The sequence below is a fragment of the Balaenoptera acutorostrata genome, chromosome 7 (assembly GCF_949987535.1).
Source record: "Balaenoptera acutorostrata chromosome 7, mBalAcu1.1, whole genome shotgun sequence".
Lineage (NCBI taxonomy): Eukaryota > Metazoa > Chordata > Mammalia > Artiodactyla > Balaenopteridae > Balaenoptera > Balaenoptera acutorostrata.
Genome location: NC_080070.1, coordinates 220,243 through 238,189, shown reverse-complemented (window position 1 = coordinate 238,189; position 17,947 = coordinate 220,243). Strand labels below are relative to the sequence as shown.

At 51.8% G+C, this 17,947-nt stretch overlaps 1 protein-coding gene across 1 annotated transcript in view; it reads right to left on the bottom strand.

Annotated features, from left to right (window-relative positions):
- Positions 1 to 209: 209 nt before the first annotated feature.
- The window catches only part of VIPR2 (vasoactive intestinal peptide receptor 2), a 70,105-nt gene continuing 52,367 nt past the window's right edge, over positions 210 to 17,947 (bottom strand). The window contains exons 6-13 of the mRNA XM_057550567.1: positions 13,088 to 13,229; positions 8,667 to 8,817; positions 7,959 to 8,019; positions 6,959 to 7,028; positions 6,311 to 6,402; positions 2,834 to 2,963; positions 2,713 to 2,754; positions 210 to 1,520 (exon numbers count right to left, since the gene is read on the bottom strand). Coding sequence (XP_057406550.1) covers positions 1,347 to 1,520; positions 2,713 to 2,754; positions 2,834 to 2,963; positions 6,311 to 6,402; positions 6,959 to 7,028; positions 7,959 to 8,019; positions 8,667 to 8,817; positions 13,088 to 13,229 — 862 coding nt within the window. The 3' untranslated portion in view covers positions 210 to 1,346. The remainder of the gene's footprint in view (positions 1,521 to 2,712; positions 2,755 to 2,833; positions 2,964 to 6,310; positions 6,403 to 6,958; positions 7,029 to 7,958; positions 8,020 to 8,666; positions 8,818 to 13,087; positions 13,230 to 17,947) is intronic.

Below are 17,947 nucleotides of genomic sequence, written 5' to 3'. Positions count from 1 at the left end.
ACTGACCGGATGCTCTAAGGAGCACGTCCAGACAGGCGGCATAAGTGCCCTGGGGAAGGTGGCTGCTTCCAAAGGCCACAAGCTGCCAGGTGCCCCCCTCCCCACCCTGTATGCCATCCAGGCTCCGCTTTAGACGTGGGAAGATTTCCTCCAAATGTCCTCAGTTTGAGATCCTGGGGTCTCAGGATTTGCTGGTCAGAGTCACCCAGTGAACAGACAAGAAATGGGTTTTATTCAAGCGGTCACGCATGGCGGCTTGGGGACATTCCACACACGTTTACAACATTTTATTTGGTCACCCCCTCCTCTGCTAACAGTGAGTGACATTCACTCTCCCCTCTGCTGTCAATCAGGCCAGACCGCCCAGTTCCAGGCTCGCGGCCTTGGCTCCCGCCAGCTGGCGGACGTCCAGCTGCACATCTAACGCCCGCGCTCCACCGATGGCCCCGGGTACCCTGGGAGCTGGCTCTTCAGTTGGTCGTGCAGATTTGGTCACAGCAAATCGTCTGAGCTGGGGAGCTGGGCTGCTGGGGGCTCCAGGTGGACGCTGCCACGCTTTGACCAGGCTCCTCTCACAGGGGGCCTGGGTGCACACCCCAAAGGGACGCTGAAGGGTGACAGGCCTCGCAGCGCCCACACCCTGCCCCCGGACGTCCAGCCCGCGTCCTCAGCCCGGCCCTGCCTGCCAGGCCCCGCTCCCTGGATATCGCTGGCACTTGTGCTCAGGTCTGTCACGCCTCAGGACGAAGACTCTGTGGCCTCACTGTTGAAGGGGACCAGTATCATACAGCGGTTGGAGAACTGAGTGCCGCGGCAGAGAAAGAAGAGCCCGGATGGCGGCGTGAGCAGGACTGGGGCAGGCGGGGCCCACCTGGGCTTGCGGGGGGGTTCCACGGAAGCCCTCAGCGGGCGCCTGTGTGTCCTGCACACAAGGGGCTGCCTTGTGGGACCTGGGGGCCGAGGCCGGCGATGCAGGTCATGCAGAGGAAGGGTGACCACGCCACTCAGGGCCAGCGTCCCAGCTCAGGCCTGTGCCCCCTGAGAACAGGCAATGAGATCAGAAAACCCCCCGTTTTCTTCCACAGTCGCTGGACCCAAGTCCTGGGCTACTGCCACCTTGACCTTTCCTGGTCTCTTTGAAAATGGGTCTGTCTGCACGGCCAAACAACATAAAGAACAAAGTTATCTAAATGCTGGAGTGTAACAATCGTTGGATTGAAACCCCGGGCGGTTACAAGGTAAGCCGGTTCCACGGGAGGGATAAGCCAAGCCCAGCTCCAGGGGGTCCGAGCTGATTCACCCCAGCACTCCTGGCTGGGGGCTCGGGCTGCGGTGTGGTGGCGCCTCTAGATGACCGAGGTCTCCGTCTGCAGGAAGGACAGAGCGCGGGAGCCGCGGGGGACGTGCAAGGTGCCCTCCGAGCCGTTCCTCGAGATGGACGAGCTGTGCAGCCTGTAGTCCCGGCCGGAGGGCCGGCTGGGGCACAGACTCCGCCCCACCCTCCTCAGCTCGCTCTGCACCTGCGGGTGGGGGGGGGGGGGCGAGAGCAGGCGGGGGTCAGGCGGTCGGGCAAGCTGGGACCGAGACCCTGGCTTCCCGCTAGAGCGAACGCCCGTGAACGAACCGCTTCCCCTTCGGCCCTTTTCTGGGTGTGGAGGGTGTGACATCCACGGGCGGGGGGCGGGGACAGACGGGCTCGGGAAGGAAGAGGCGGAAAAGGCTGCGAGACCAGACGAGGGACCAAGAGAAAGGTGGTCAGACTACGGAGCCCAAGGCTTCAGCCCAGAGGCAGCGGCTGCTACACCCAGAACCCGAGAGGGCGGATTGGGCTTTCCAGAAAAGACCTCCCGCGGAAGCCGGGCCGCAGCGCTTTGCCCTCCGGTCCTGGTTCTGCCCCCGGCTCCCGGTGGGCGGGGGCGCCAGGGGCGTCGGAAAGAACGAGGGGAGGGAGGTGCAGGAGGCGCTCAGACGACACGCGACAGGGAGGAACGGCACACAGCAGACGCCGGCTCGGCCTGGGGAAGCCGCGCGGGGATGTCCTGGGGAGCAGGGGCTGGACACAGGCGGGGTGGGGCCCGACGGGAGACCTGGGACGCGCCGGGGCGGGGGGGGGCGGGTGGGGGGCAGGTGGGAGCCCGGAGTCCCTGCCCGCCTCCCCGCCGCCCTCGGTCCCGAGCTGGGGCTCTGGGCGCGGGGGTCTCCAGGCTGACCCTCCCCTATCTGAGCGATCCCTGTGCGGAGCTGCTGCTTAGGGAGAGGAAACGTTTAAACAGCAGAGCTGGCGCTTTTCCTCGGCTGGAAGTTTCCTGTTCCTCCCGCGCTGACGCTGGCTGGCGCTCCCGCTTGGCAGCCCCGAAGGAGGCGAGGAAAGCGATGGAGGGAGGGGAGCCTGGGGGGCGCGCGGGGCAAGAAGGAAGACGAGCGAGGCGCCGGGCGTGCCGCTGGAAAGGCAGCCACGGCCCAGGGGAGGCGAGGCTATGGGGGGGGGCCGCAGGGGGCTGGCCGGGAGCTCGCAGGTGGACAGGCTCTGGGACGGTGTGGGTCGGCGCGGGTGGTCGAGGTGAGCGGGAAGACGGAGCCGAGCGCCGCGGGCGCCGGGCAAGGGCACTGACCCCACAGCAGGGTGGGCCCTCCCCAGGGGTTTTAGGAGCGTTCCAGGGCCTCCCTCACAAGCCGAGAACCTGTGCTTCCCGAGGAGGTCAAAGGACTTACTTCGCTGTTCAGAAAGCAGTAGAGGACCGCCACCACCAGGCCCTGCAAGCGAGAAGGGCCGTGGGTCAGAGGGCACTCACACCCACCCCTCCCCGGGGATGCCCAGCCCCTCCCCACGCACCTGGAAGGAGCCGATGCACAGTTCGAACAGAATCTGGTATTTGGAGGAGATCCCGATGGGAAGCACGGCGAACACCACATAGTGGACCCCAAAGAGAGGCACGAGCAGCAGGGTGGACTTGGCGAGCCTCCTGCGCCAAAGAGCAAGGGCCTGAGCTGCCGAGGGGACCCAGCGGCCGCGTGCTGGCCAGCCCAGGGGCCCCTAAGTTCAATACCACCCACCCCGTTACGGGCAGAGTGTGCACACACGATGATGACCGCCGCTTTGCCTCATAAAGCAGCAAAGCTCTTACAAGAAATCCTGACGAGTTTGCCAAGGATGACATTCATCTGAGCAGGTCCGACGGCCCCGTGTGCCACTGGTTTTAATAGCGGAGACCCATCCCCAGCATTTGGAGCATGGGGGCAAGTTTTACTTTCAGATCAAAAGAGCAGACGCAGGGGCTTCCCTGGTGGCGCAGTGGTTGAGAGTCTGCCTGCCAATGCAGGGGACACGGGTTTGAGCCCTGGTCTGGGAGGATCCCACATGCCACGGAGCAACTGGGCCCGTGAGCCACAACTACTGAGCCTGCGCCTCTGGAGTCTGTGAGAGACTCCAGAAGAGACTCCAGAAGAGAGGCCGCGATAGTGAGAGGCCCGCGCACCGCGATGAAGAGTGGCCCCCACTTGCCGCAACTAGAGAAAGCCCTCGCACAGAAACGAAGACCCAACACAGCCAAAAATAAATAAATAAATAAATAAAATTAAAAACAAAAAAAACAGCAGACGCAGCAGGGGTGGCCCCCTGAGCACAAGCGTGACAGGAAGTGTTCCCACAGACGGCTGTTTATAGGTCCTGGCAGGCGACCCTGCTCCGGATCGCACAGAGTCTGAGGAATTGGGGAACCTGGACCAGATCTAATTTCTCTGCCTATCAAAGAGCTCTTACCCTCCCTAATCAAAGAGCAGATTTTCTTCTCACTGCATTGGTGTTGAAAATAAAATAGCTCAATCCTCCCCGACCCCGCTTTGAAGCCCCTCCCGCTCCCCGAGCAGGTACAGGTCACATTCTTTTAAGTCAGGGCTTCTCAGGCCGCACCTGCACCAGAACCACCTGGAGGTCATGTTAAAACGCAGACCTGAGAATTCACTTTTCTCTCAGGTGCCCAGAGACGCTGGGGCTGCTGTCTGGAACCCCACTTTGAGGACCACTTCCGTAAGCCACTTCTGACTCTCACGGCCGCACGTGAGAATCACCTGGGGGGGCTTTTCACCCTCTTCAAGTCCAGGCTGCCCCTCATCCAATTAAATCAGGTCTCTGCAGGTGGCCCAGCATCTTCCCAGGTGACTCAACCTGGCCCTATGTGAGGCAGCAAGCCCACCATGTTCTGAGGATCTGGAGCATTGGGATCACCAGGGGGCTGGTCAGGATGCAGGGGCGTGGCCCCCAGGCGGTATGTGTGCACGTCCAGGCCCCCGGGTGACCCCAGCAACCAGCAGCCGCTCCAGTGACCAGCCTCATCCTGGCAACTCTGAGCTGTGGGGACTGAGGCGGGAGGCGCCTCTGTGCTCCTCCCCCACCGTCTCTGCTTGGTGGACCCCAGCCCACACTTGGAAAAAAGTCACCATTTTCTTTACATATTTTTGAGGCACTGTGGCATTTACAACAAGAAGATTTCCTCTGTACTGGGCGATCTGCACAAACTCTGAGGCCCAGCTGCTCTGCACCAGATGTGAGCATGACCTGGGCCTTGGGGGGCAGGGAAGGCCTCACTGACCACCCAGCCGCCACCACGTGCAGCTTTGAACATTTGACTTTGTAACACCCACGGTGCACTTGCTGCCTTCACCACCTCGGGTCTCTGTCAGCCCAGTGAGTGAAGGCTGGGATTCTGCAGGGAGCTGCCCTTTAGTTAAATGGTAGAGAGAACCTGCCTGGATTCTCATTATTGATCCATCTGGAATTTGCTGTTGTACTAGTCTCTAGAAAAGGGAGTTAGAAGCTGGACCCCTGGGGCCCTGTGCCTGGAGACCTGCCACTACTGTTACGAGACAGATACACAGAAAAGATGTGCTCTGCCTTTTTGTTATCCTGGAAAAAGAATAGATTCTATCATCCCCACTTTATTTTGTTTCCAAAATAAAAGCATCCATCTCTAAGATCCACTTAGGAACACTCCCAGAGAGCCCAAAGGAAAGGTCAGCATGGCCCTGAATAAGACGTGCAGAAACTGAAAGTCCAGTTTGAAGGGCAGCCTGAGCTGCAGGCATGGGGTGAGTCCAGGAACCAAACCGGCTTCTCACCTGAGCAGTAAAAATGCTACTTGGAAGGTTTGGCTGAAACCACTTTGTCTTTGTGGTCAGACGTGGAATCCTACCTCTAGGCCTGACCTCTAATGTGGGCTGGGCAGAGACTGTCACACCTCAGGGCACAGTTATATGTATATGTTTACCAAACTCTATCACAACACTTACTGGTGACGGCCACTAAATGTCTTTTGAATATTAACTCTATCAATCCTTATAACCTTGTGACAATTATTATTAATTATTTCCACTTCACAGGTGAGGAAACCGAGGCAGAGCAGTGCAGTTACCTCCCCCAGGCCTCCAGCTGGTACATAACCCAGCATTGGGCTGCTGACCACAGGGGATGCCACCTGTCTGTCTCCCCAGGTCCACCCTGCTGTCTAAAGGAGGGGAGGGAAGGAGACAGCTGAGGGGGGGTCCACGGGGGGGGCCCACCCTGCAGGGGCAGTCAGGTAATCTGCCCAGGGTCACGCAGCTTCTGCAGCTGCAATTCCAACCCCAATCTGCCTGAACCCAAGGCTCCTATCAGCTGGACCAACCACTCTACACTAAACTAGCTTTATTTTATACTTGAGTTGTGGGCTTTATCTTTTCTTTATAAATTCTTGATAGAAATTTATATGATCTTCAAGTTCCTTTACAGAGTTCTCAGATCGTTATTAATTAGCTGGACGACTGTGAATGATTTACTTAACTTCTGTTCTCTTTCCCATGAGGGAGATGACGATAACCATCTTCATGTTACCATTCAGGCAACAAACATCAATTGAGTTATTAAGTACAAGGCCCGACATGAGGTGTCCCCTGGACCCTGTGGTCTGACGGGGAAGAAAGAATACAAAATACAAACAACGTGTGGCCAAGGAGAAAAAGTCAGATTACAAAACAGGAGAGTGGGCAGAACACTTCAATAAGCAGCTCTCTAGAGGACATGCATGCTGGAATGAAGGAGAGGAACACGGCTTGAATAATTGCCATGGCAACGCTGGCCCTTGGACAAGACAGTCCATCTCCGGGGGTCCCTGTAAAGTGGCCAAGAGCACACTCCTGCGACTAAAGGAGAAAAGCTGGGGTCATGTGCAGGGTCCTCGCACCCCAGTTTTTCTGCTCTCTACACATATACTCAAAGTTTCCAGGCTGCCTGAGGTTGGTGCGGGCGGCTCAGAGCTGGAGCTAAACAAATACTCACTTGTACTGTGACTGGTCATTGCCGCCGACATCTGGGGATGTCAGCTTCTGCAGTAAAATTCGTATAATACTAACAAAAAGGATGAAATTGACCTGCAAAAAAAGAGACGACACGTTTGTGTGTGAAGTCCCCCTGCAAGGGGGGTGGTGTGGCCGGGACGTGTGTGGCTCAGCCGCGCCCTAAACGGGGCTCCAGGCACCGCTGTTTCAGAGGCACCAGGGCCCTGCCCCCCTGGTTCTGCTCTTCCCTGCCCTGCTGCCCTGAGTCAGAGCCAGTGTCTCTCTGCTGCATCACATACGTTCTGACCCCAGGCTGCGGCAGCTGAGTTGAGAAAATTAATTTCGAGACATGAAATCCACAGGTGGAAATCCAGTTCTGTTCTAAGGCTGCACATCTGGGGGACCTGACTGTGACCCCCCCCACCCCGAGGTTCCCCTGGAGGACTGTCTCTTTCTTGCCCTCCGCTTCACTGAGACTTCGTCCTGAAGGTGGGCCAAGCCCACCATGCAAGAGCTCAGCCTCAGGGTACTTGTCTCAGAAGACCTAGTAGAACAGACCATTTATATTTACTCCCAGACAGTGGGCTCGCCCTCTGCCCAAGTGTACAACCCGGCAGGTAACTCACGTTTCAATACAGAAATGACTTACTATAATAGAAATTAAAATCGGTGTTCGTATAACCCACCAGGGAACGCTGTGGTCATTGGTATCCCAGCAACTGTTGCAAAGAGAGAAGGAAAATCACGTTACCACCAATTCCATCCACAAACCAAGCACAGGAGGATCAGCACGCTGCAGACTCACCCCTTACAGGGGGGATTGCCAAACAAAGCGCCCCCCGACCATGAGCCCTCTCACTCACGCGGCGTGTTCGGTGGTCCCTCCTAACTGCCACGTGCTCTCTCCAGCAGGAAGCTGGGGTGGGCAGCTTGTAAAATGCCTCAGGCTCACTCCGTTACCCACACCCCTTCCCGGCAGGGGCACAGACCCACCCTCGTCCTGGATCCTAGCTGGTTCTGACAGCAGGATGTGGAGTCCTTGGAACCCAGCGTACGCTGTCTAGACCCACGGCCCTGGCTGCCCCTGCAGGTGCCTGTGGCGTGAGTGAGCCAGGCTGAGGCCAGGAGAACTGCCCCAAGTGCCAGGGACAGAAACACACCAAATCAACTGGGACTCTGTGAGCTCCCAGCTTTGGGTGGTTTGTTACTGGTAGTGGACAACTGGTAGACCCTGGGGTCCTGCATGAGGCACAGCACCCGTGGTGGGAGCTCTTGGTGCTTGAGTCTGGGCCATGGTCTGGCTCATTGTGCACACAAAGCAGAAGTGCTCTGGGCCCTGGCCCAACCGCACGACCTCAGAGAGCTGTGCCCCAGCTGGCCGTCTCAACCCGGCCTCCTCGCTGGGCTGCTCCGTCTCTGCCTGGTTGACCCCAACCTCAGCTCCAGGCCCAGCTCAGCCCCACCTGTCCCTTGGCTCTTCTCCAAGCACTCCAACCCGAGTTCCTCCCCATGAAGTTCAACGTCCTCCCCCTTGGTGTCCAAAGGCTGCCTTCGACCAGATACGAAGCTTCTCTCTGGTTTCCCGAGACCAGTGATGCCAGGACCTCAGTCAGTGCTGCTTGATCTCTCTTTACGGGCACAGCACTCACCCTGTGTCTTCTAGTGAGAGCCTGGCCGCAGTCCACGCACCTGTGCAGATGGTGGGGATGCCTGCAGAAAGACACCTGGTGACCACAACCCCGCGCTGGTTACTTGGACCAGCCCGGCAGGGGCACACGTGGGAGCTTTCACTAGCCTGATGGTCAAGGACAAGGGCTTTCTGATGAAAAGATTAAGTGGAAACTCTTCATAAATACATACAGGCTTATGCTCATGCCTTACTAAGCAGTGAAGATAATTGAGTATGTGTTTGAAGGCTTCACGGTCCTGAAACGCATCTCTGTGTTTCTGGGTGTCGGTATCAACGTGCTGGAGAGGCTGTGTTCAGACTTGGCAATGACCTGAAGGGGAGTCCCTCTCTGTGAAGGTGGGGTTCCCGCAGCTGATGCGGAGCCCTGCTGATGGGCACGTTAGTGGGACCTCATGATGGACGGTCTCCCTGCTCCTTCTCCTCCCAGGCCCCTTCCTTCTGACTTGCCCACCATCAGGGTTCGCCCCAGGAATGAGAGTCAGAGCAGTTGTACATCAGGTCCCGGTTCCCAGAAACACTAAGCTGTTGGCTCTAGAAAAGCTCTTCCTACAGGGGCGGCACAGCGCTTTTCTGAGCTGAAAGCATCTGCATTTATAGGTCAGAGAGGACAGGAATCAGGAACCTGGTGGGTTTGGGGGTGGCAGTGGGCTGTCGGGGGAGTCCTTACCCCATCCGATCAGGAGATAGGCCACAAAGCGCCGGCTGGGGGAGAAGATGGCCACCAGGAGGGTGTGGAGGTATAGCCCCTCCACCAGGAGCCAGTAGAAGTTGGCCATGATGCAGTACTGGAAGAAGACCAGGCTCAGCTTGCAGCCCACCTGGATGCCACAGACAGAGTGAGAGAGCACACTGCGTTTGGATGAGGACCTTCCGGGCAGGCAGCCTGCTCCAGGTGCCAACGCGAGCCCGTGCTGCACGAGGCGCATGGATACCCAACACAGAGGCGCTGCCTGGAGACGTGTGCCTGTTCCGGTGAGGCCCTGGAACCCGCTGGAGGGTAGGCAGATGCACACAGTGTCCCTGAGGGTGACATGTAACTTTGAGAGTGACCACGTGGGGCCTGGCACGCTTGGCTGACCTCCCTCTCCTTCCTCCTGACCCTCTCCTCCTGCATCCCCCTCTCCATCCTGCATCTCCCTCTCCTGCATCCCCCTCTCCTCCTGCATCCCCCTCTCCTCCTGCATCCCCCTCTCCTCCTGCATTCCCCTCTCCATCCTGCATCTCCCTCTCCTCCTGCATCCCCCTCTCCTCCCTCCATCCTCACCCTCCCTGCTTCCCCCCTCCTCCCTGCATCTCCCTCTCCATCCTGCATCCTTACCCTCCACTCACTCCCACTTTTCCTCCTCTGTTCTTCCTCACTGTGCACTCTTAATAAGAGATGAAAAAATAAAGGAATGAACAAGAGAAACTCACCAAATAAATTATTTCCCCAGGAGTTTTGAAAGGGAAAAATTATGTATTACGTAAAATAAATACATTTTAAATCTCTCAGACCTTCATATAAGTAAACATATCAGGTATTTCCACGTCATGAGCGAACATGAAATTGAGGCTTTAAATCACTAAGCTTATATAAATGAGCTGAAAAAAAGAACAGTACTTTTATTTCTATTCTTCTATATCTTTGCAGCCGCCTCCCCTAATATGTGTATGTGGATGGATGGGGTGGCTGTACTTATATATATGCGGATATACTCATACACGTGTACGGGGTGGACAGAGTTGCAGGAAATGCACGGCAGGCTTTCAAGCTGGCTCCCCGGGGTTGTGAGGAGCTTTAACTCACAGAGGCGCCATGCTCTCCAGGACGCTCCAGCCCCTAACCTCGCACCAGGTCTCTCTTGCCTAAGTGGAGCGTGGTTCCTTCTCTTTCTAAGGTGGTTACGGTTTACTGGTGCTGAGGGCGGGGAGGGGGTCTGCATGTGGAGGCGGCCCACTGGACATCGGGGCTGGGCCGCCGTAAGTGGAAAGACGCGCGTAACAACGCTGCTGTGGAGACGGGAGAAGCAGGCCAAGACCTGGCCGGAGCAGTGACAGCGGCGTGCGCCGGGTGCCCAGGAGGAAGAGCCCCACTCCCACGGGTGGAGGGAATCCGTGGTGAGCCCTGCCGGCCGGCGCAGCAGGGCACGTCCTGCACACGCAGCACCCGTGGCATCTCCGCCTTTGGAAAGCTGTCCAGCACGATTTGTTGCAATTTAAACACATGTGGCCTTTGGTCCCTCCAGTCTCTCTCCAGAGCCGCCTGACCGAGGTGAGAGCACTCGTGCGCGAAGATACACGTACACTGACGCTTGTGGGGAACAGAAGATACAAAAACAGGGTGTGCCTGTTATTGGTGGGACGGTCGCACAGATGATGTCACACCTGCACGCTAGGTTCAGAGCAGACCCTGAGACACCGCTAGACTCCGAGGATTTCCAAGATATCCTGTTGGAGGAGGAAAGAGGACACAGTGTGTTTAAGATGATTCCAATTCCATTTTCTTGATAAAATGTTTAAACGCCATGTCTGCATTTCTTTCCTGTTGCTCATCCACCATCAACACACTCTGAGGACAGGAGGCTTTGGGGGTTGACGGGCTGTCGGCTGACCTCGTCTTCTTTAGCGTGGAGAGGCCGATGGCCATGTGGCCGGGACAGCGCCCCGCACAGACCCCAGCAGGGTCTCGGCCAGCCCCGTCCCCTGTCTCGGGAGCCTCCATCACTGCTCACGGCCAGATGTCCAGGGGGCCGATCTCCGTTGCCCGTGGGGGTCCTGAAGGTCAGCTTCAGGCGGCCCTCTGGTCGCTCATTTTCTCTAGACTGGAGCACGGTTTCCACAGGTTTAGATGAAACCCAGACCAACAAGTGCAGAGAACGAGGAGCCCACACATGTGCGGGCTGGCTTTGGTGGGGACGGAGACAGGGGTTCTGTCTCCTGGTCCACGTTTTGATCCAATAAAGACACTGGCTTCTTTGAGGCCCAACTCCTTGAAAAGGACGAGAAAACAGCACCTACCACCAGGGTTGTCAAAGGCAAAATCAGGTGTCACACCTGGAAATACGTGTCCTCTCAGGCTCTACGGGGACAGATGGCATTTCCCTAGAGTGCTGGGGAGACTTACAGCCTCTGTAGGTGCTGGCTAAGAGCAGGTCAGCAGGATATTTTATTTAAACGTGTGAAGATGACAGCTGCGGGGCTGGGGACATGGGCCTTGGTGTCTCTGTGGGTCTGACGCCTGGAGCCCTCACTGTGCAGCAAGCAGCAGAGGTGATGGCCGTGGTGACGTCCACGTGTGCAGTTTCACTCGTCCTCTGTCCACAGCTGCTCCACACCCGAGGACAGGGGCTCCCCCAGCACCACGCAAAGCCCCTTCCTTTGGAGCCGTCTTTCCAGGGATGGAGCCAAACTCGTGATGGGACAGAGTCTGAGGGTGTGTGTGTGCCTGGGTCTGTGCACCTGTGTCTCTGTGTGAGCGTACGTACGCCTGTGTGTTTCTGCGTGCCTGTGCACCTCTGTGTGCATGTGTTCTGCGTGTGTGTGCACTTGTGCACCTGTGTGTGTTGATGGGCTCTTCTCACTTCCCCTTCTCCTGCCCCCTCTGCCATTCTGACCCGGGCTGAGGGCCTACATGGCAACTCAGGGGCCCCAGGACCCTCTGCAACGTGCAGACCCCCAGCCCAGCCTCCAGCCCTTGTCTCTGGCTCTCCGCCTCCCCCCAACCCACCCGGGACAGCAAGTGCAGCCTGGTCAGCATTCAGCTTTGGGCCGGGTGCATCCCTGTTCAGATGCTTCAGCCTCACTGCAGAGCCCAGGGCCTCCGAGTTTACCCCTAGGCAGGTGGGACTCAGGCCCCTGTTGCTGCCCGTCCCTCAGCCAGATCCCCCGTCTACACAGCAGGAGGAGGTTGAGAGCACTGCTCCAGGTCAAGGGCCTGCTGTCTGTGGGTCCGCCAGGGCTACTACATCCTTTAATGAAGAGCTAAGTAAGGAGGGCTGCTTCGAGCAGAGCTTCGAGACACACAGAGACGGGACCGAAGGCTCCTCGGCGGGAGGAGAGCCAGGTATCCACGCTCCAGGCCTCGCATGCACCCCCAGCTGTGCAGCGGATGCTCGATCTCGGGACGAGAGCCCAGGGGCCGCACTCCCACCTGCGGCTGGGACTTGCCAGGTGGAGGACCCTGTTGCTAATTTCATTATTATATTCAGTCCACGTGCCTCCTGGTCAAGATTATCCCAGGAGTATATTGATATTTATTGCACCTGCAGACCTAAGAAGCAGCTGAAGTTCTTCGGTGTGATAAAGGCTTTTACTACGTTAAAACGACATTGACTCAAATCAGCTCAGTCCAGAGCAACGGTGCCAGCACATGAATCCATCCGCTTGGGATGCGGGCGGAGAACAGCATTCCGGCTAGTGTGGAAGAGCTGTGACCAGGACTAGGGTGATGGGTAGAACCCAGGTGGAGGGTGCGATTGGGTGTCGGAAGACTGGGTAGAAGGACTTGATCTCAGAGGAGCTCAATATAAACGCACTAAACTGAACTACGCCCTAAAGGCCCACTAATGTCCACCACAAGCCAAGCCTGCTAACAGTTAAGGTGATTCATCCTCGTGCAAAGAGCTGGGCCCGCGGGTCATGGGCGCGCACTGCGCTCCCAGCACACGCTGCCGGGACGCACTCACCGCGCAGGTGATTTCCGCCCAGCAGTCGGGAGAAGCATCTACTGCTCAGAATCCCAGACATTTGCGGAGAAAGCGGCATCGTGCATGCCCACCCGTGCCAGGATCGTCCGGCTCGAGCTGCCGCTGGTGTTTCGGGGCAGCGGCCTCCTGGGAGGCCGGCTCTGCCTGGGGTCAGCACTCCGGCCGTGACCTCCCACCGGGCAGTGCCCACGTGCCCACCTTGTGTCGCCGGCCACCGTGGGCCTGCTCCGAGCTCAGGCCCGCTCCTGCGCCCTGATGGGGACCACTGGCTCTGGTACTTCTTCCCGATGCCAAGTGGGGATGGAGCAAAGGGATGGGCGGTGGGGAGGGAGGTCGGTGGGGCTGGAGTTCACACAGGCACCCGCCCCCCATGAGAGGACCCCGCCCACAGGGATAGCCTTACCCAGGAGGATGGCTGGTCGGGGCAGTGCAGAGTCCCTGAGCTGGAGTACAGAACGTCGTCCTTGACCAACACCGAGATGGCTCGCAGGATGAAGGAGAGGAACAGGTTCAGGTGGATGTAGTTCCTGGTGCAGTGCAGCTTCCTGCGGAGGGGGAGGCGGTGGTGGGAGGGCAGAGGGGAGTAGAATGGCAGGGAGAGGGTGATGGGGGAGGGGGGAGGCGTGGATGGGGACAGAGGGGAATTGGAGGGGGATGGGAAGGGGGAGGAGATAGATAATCAAACACTGATTTGGGGCACACTTTGATAGTTGCCTGTGTGGCTTTAACCTTAAGGCCTTTTTTATGGAAGTTAATCATTTATTTAACTATTCCTTATTGTATATTTAAGATGTTTACAGCTTTGCATTATGATAAATATTTTTGTGCATAAACCTTTTCCCTTATTTCTGACTTAGCGCCTTAGATCAGAGTCCTAGAATCAGGATTTCAGCATAAAAGTATAAAGCAAAGCCGTGCTGAGTCGAGCCTGCAGTGGCATGCCCCCACTTCATAGATGTGCAGACCACCCATCTTTGCAGCAAATTTCCGGCAAGACCCACATCAAAGGACCTGTCTCTGAACTTAACTTTATGTGGTATTTTGCTTCTCTAAAAAATGCTCAGAACATTTTGTTTATAGTTATTTTACAACACTTAAATTCTGCTTTGGAGAAGACTTAATTGGGTATTTGCTTTAACTCTGACTTTTAATTGTTTGCAGTCTTTAAGAAACAAGCTGTTCCACACAGATGCACTTCCAACATTGTTAAACATTAACTCTTTAGGTTTAAGTAAAGTTTAAAAATTCTGAAGAACATTAAAAAATGTATACTAAAATAGACTTCCACCTGTGGCTACGAAGAGAAGCTTATCTGACTTCCCTCCCACTAAGGGGTCAATGTGATTTAAAAAGTTGCCTACGAGCTTTGGAGAGCAGCAGAAGCAGCTAGGACTCGAAGGACAGGGCCCTGGTGAGGAGGGAGGCACCGAGGCTCTTTGGGCACCCACTTCCTCCTGTCTCCTGGGCTGTTGGTTAACCCATGTCTCAGGGCACAGCAGCCAATTAGAGAGCAGGGGCCCAGAGCTTATAACATCGCCACTGGACGGAATGGACAGCAAAGGAAGTTAAGGGCTTTCAAGTTAACAGACTCCAGGAGCAATGATTCTGGAGAAAAGGAAAACACAGAGAGCCCAAAATTCAGCAGGCAGTTATCTACTGAGGTTTTCCTTTCCTTTTTCCATTTCCTAAGGTGTTCATGTGCTGGATGAGTAGAAAGATTCCCAGGTTTTCATCTGAAACCCCTAAAAGGCTATGATGTAGGAATAATGACAAATCAGCCTTCACAGAGCCTGAAATACGGCCTCAAGTCAACTCAATCCCTGCCTGGCTCAGGCTGGTCTGCCCATCTTGCTAGAAAAATTAAATCCTCTCTGTAGTAAGAGATCATCTAAAGTCTCTACAATTTAATTATATGTAATTTCAATAAATTAATAAGTATGCTAGAAACAGTACCAAGGGATCAAATACAGTTAAAAAGGAAAAAACAAAAACAAAAATAAACAGAGACTAGAAGGAGATCCAGACGCTGGCATTTTAAGACATGGACTGTAAAATTACTCTGATTAATATATCCAAGAAAATTGGTGAAGATATGGAGAACCTTATTAGAGGATGGAATTAATTGTAAAAATCAAATGGAAAATTGAAAACTTAAAAAATAACCCTGAAATTAAGAATTAAATACCTGGGTCTAACATTAGATTAGACACTGTAAATCAGAGTATTATAAGTTGGAAAACAGATCAGCAGAATATGTCTAGATGAAAGTAGAGAGAAACAAAATAATGTAAAATATAAAGAAATAATAGGAAATATATGGGAAATGATGAAAATGTTAAACATACGTGAAAATGGAGTTTCAGAAGGAGAAGAGAGAGAATAAGGTAGAAGCAGTATTTGAAGAGCTACTAGCCAAGAATTTTTGAAATTGATAAAATACAATAACAGATTAAAGAAATTCCACTAACTCCAAGAAGGAGGATTACAAAGAAAACCACACTAAAGCCCATGATAGTATAACTGCTAAAAACCAAAGACAAGGAAAAAAGTCTTCAAAGCACCCAGAGGAAGACTCATCCTTCAGTGAAATAATGGTGAGACTGGCAGCTGACTTTTTCAAAAGAACTAATGATGTACATCTTTAATGTGAGGAAAGAAAATAACTGCCAACAAAGAATTCAATACTCTCAAAAATATCCTCAAAAATGAAGGCAAAATTAAGATGATTTCAGGCAATCAAAAATCATGAGAATTCACTCCTGGGAGGCCTGTGCTGAAGGAAACACTAAAGGGAGATCTTCAGGCAGGAGGAAAATGATCCTGGGTGGAAACATGAAAATTTAAGAAGGAATGAAGAGCACCAGGACAGACAGACAGACAGGCAACTCTAAATAAACACTGATTTCCAAACAACAACAGTAATCATGCCTTGTGGTACTTATAAAATGCTGTGAAGTCTTGAGTTGACTGGGAAGCAGTAAAAATAGTAAATGGAGGTTAACACCTATGAGACAAGGATGCATGTTGTTAATATGGGGTGAAAACCAGAAGAAGAATAATAGAATATATAACTAACAATCTGAAAGGGGAAAATTGGAATAATAAAAATACTTGACAATTTAAAAAAGAAACACGAAGTGAGTGCAGGAGCAATGAAGCAGCTGAGACAACTGAAAGAAAAGAGATAGAAGGTGGATTGAAACTCCAAGTTGTCAGTAACTAGTCTAAATGTGAGTGTAAAATACTGTATGTAAAAATATAAATAGACTGGAAATAAAAAGCAAATCTCAATTAAATGGAGCTTGTAAAAAAATAAATGGAGCTTGTAAAACACTCAAATTAAATATAAAACAGGGAAGTTCAAAGTAAAAGCACAGAAAACAATATATCTTGCAAATATCAAACAAAAGAAAGCTAATATAACTACATTAATATAAAAGTAGATTTTTTTTAAGTCAAGGGACATTACTAAACATGGACAGTTTAATAGGAAAATAAAACATTAAATGGGTATGCCCCTAATAACATAACCTTAAAATATATAAAGCAAACAGTGAAAGAAATAAAAGAAGAAATAGAGAAGTCCACAATTATAGTTGGAAATTTTAATACATGTCTGTCAGTAACTGATAGAACAAGTAGTTAAAACAAATAGTAAAATTTAGAATATTTAAATAACATGATTGACAAAATTATGTAAATGACATATGTAGCATACAAACCAATAACTGTGGAAATTATATTGTCTTCAAATGAAAATTAAACTTTTACTAAAATAGACCACATTCTGAGTCATAAATCAAGTCTCAACAAATTTTAGAGGATTTAATTCATGTGGTATGCTCTCCGATTACCATGAATTAAGCTAGATTACCATGAATTAAGCCACAATCCAACTTGTTATTAATTTTCTATTCAGCTTGGAAATTAATCTATAGTCTTCTATAGCCTATGAGTTAAAAAATAATAAAAAAAAGAGTTTAGAAAAATTAGAACTCAATGATAATGGAAAACACATATTTAAACTTAAAAGATGGAACTAAAGCAGGTCTGAGAGGGAAATGTGTAGGTATAAATAAATGCATTTTAAACAAAGGAAGGCTGAACATACACCTAACTTAAGAAGCTAGAAAAAGCATACCAAATCGAAACCAGAGAACGCAGAAGGAAGGAAATAATAAAGATAAGAGCACAAGTCAGTAAATTAATAAACAAGCATACAGGAGAGAAAATTAAAGTCAAAAGTTGGTTCTTGGAAAACACTGATAAAACTGATAAAGCTTTATACAGTAAGATTCATCAAGATACAAAGAAGGAAAATAAAAATTACCAATACCAGGAATGAAAAAGTAGATATAACTCTTACATACATGAAAAATATAATAAGAGATATAGAAATGTAGATGAAATGAATAGATTCCTTGAAAAATACAACTTATAACTAACATAAGGAGAGACAGAGAATATGAATTGTCATATGTCTGTTTCAAAAACTTGAACCTAAAAAGAAAACCTTCCCACATGACAACTCTCCGCCCAGATGGCTTCACTGGTGAATTCCACAAACGCTACGGAAGAAATAGCACCTTATCTAACGCACACTATTCCACAGAATAGGAAAGGGGGGCTATTTCTTATTCACCTTATTGGACCAGTGCAACTGTCATACCAAAGCGTATTTTACGAGAAAGGAAAATTATATCAAATTCATGAATGTAGACACAAAAATCCTCAACAAGACATTAGTAAACTAAACCCAGTTATATAGTAAAAGGATAATATATCACAACCAACTAGGTTAATTTTAGGAATGAAAGGTAGATTTAATATCAGAAAATCTACCTATGAATTTTTTCACATTAAATGAACAAATGATAAAAACCATCTGCTCATCTCAATATACACAGAAAAATCAGCACCCATTCATGATTAAAAACTCAGAAAACTGGGAATTGAAAGGAATGCTCTTAATCTGGTAAAGAGTATCTTCAAAGTATCTGCAGCAAACGTCATGCTTACAAGTGAAATATTGAGAACTTTCACTCTGAGCTCAAAAATAAGAAAACGTGGTCCTCTATCATCACTTCTATTCATACTGTACTTCACAAAAACATGAGTTGCATATAAGAAGAATCCAGATGAATTTACAGAATAATTATAAAATTCATAAATAAATTTGGCAAGTCTGCTGAAGCAAGATCAATATACAGAAATCAATTCCTTTTCTAAACGTTATGCATACACAAATATATACAACAGCATA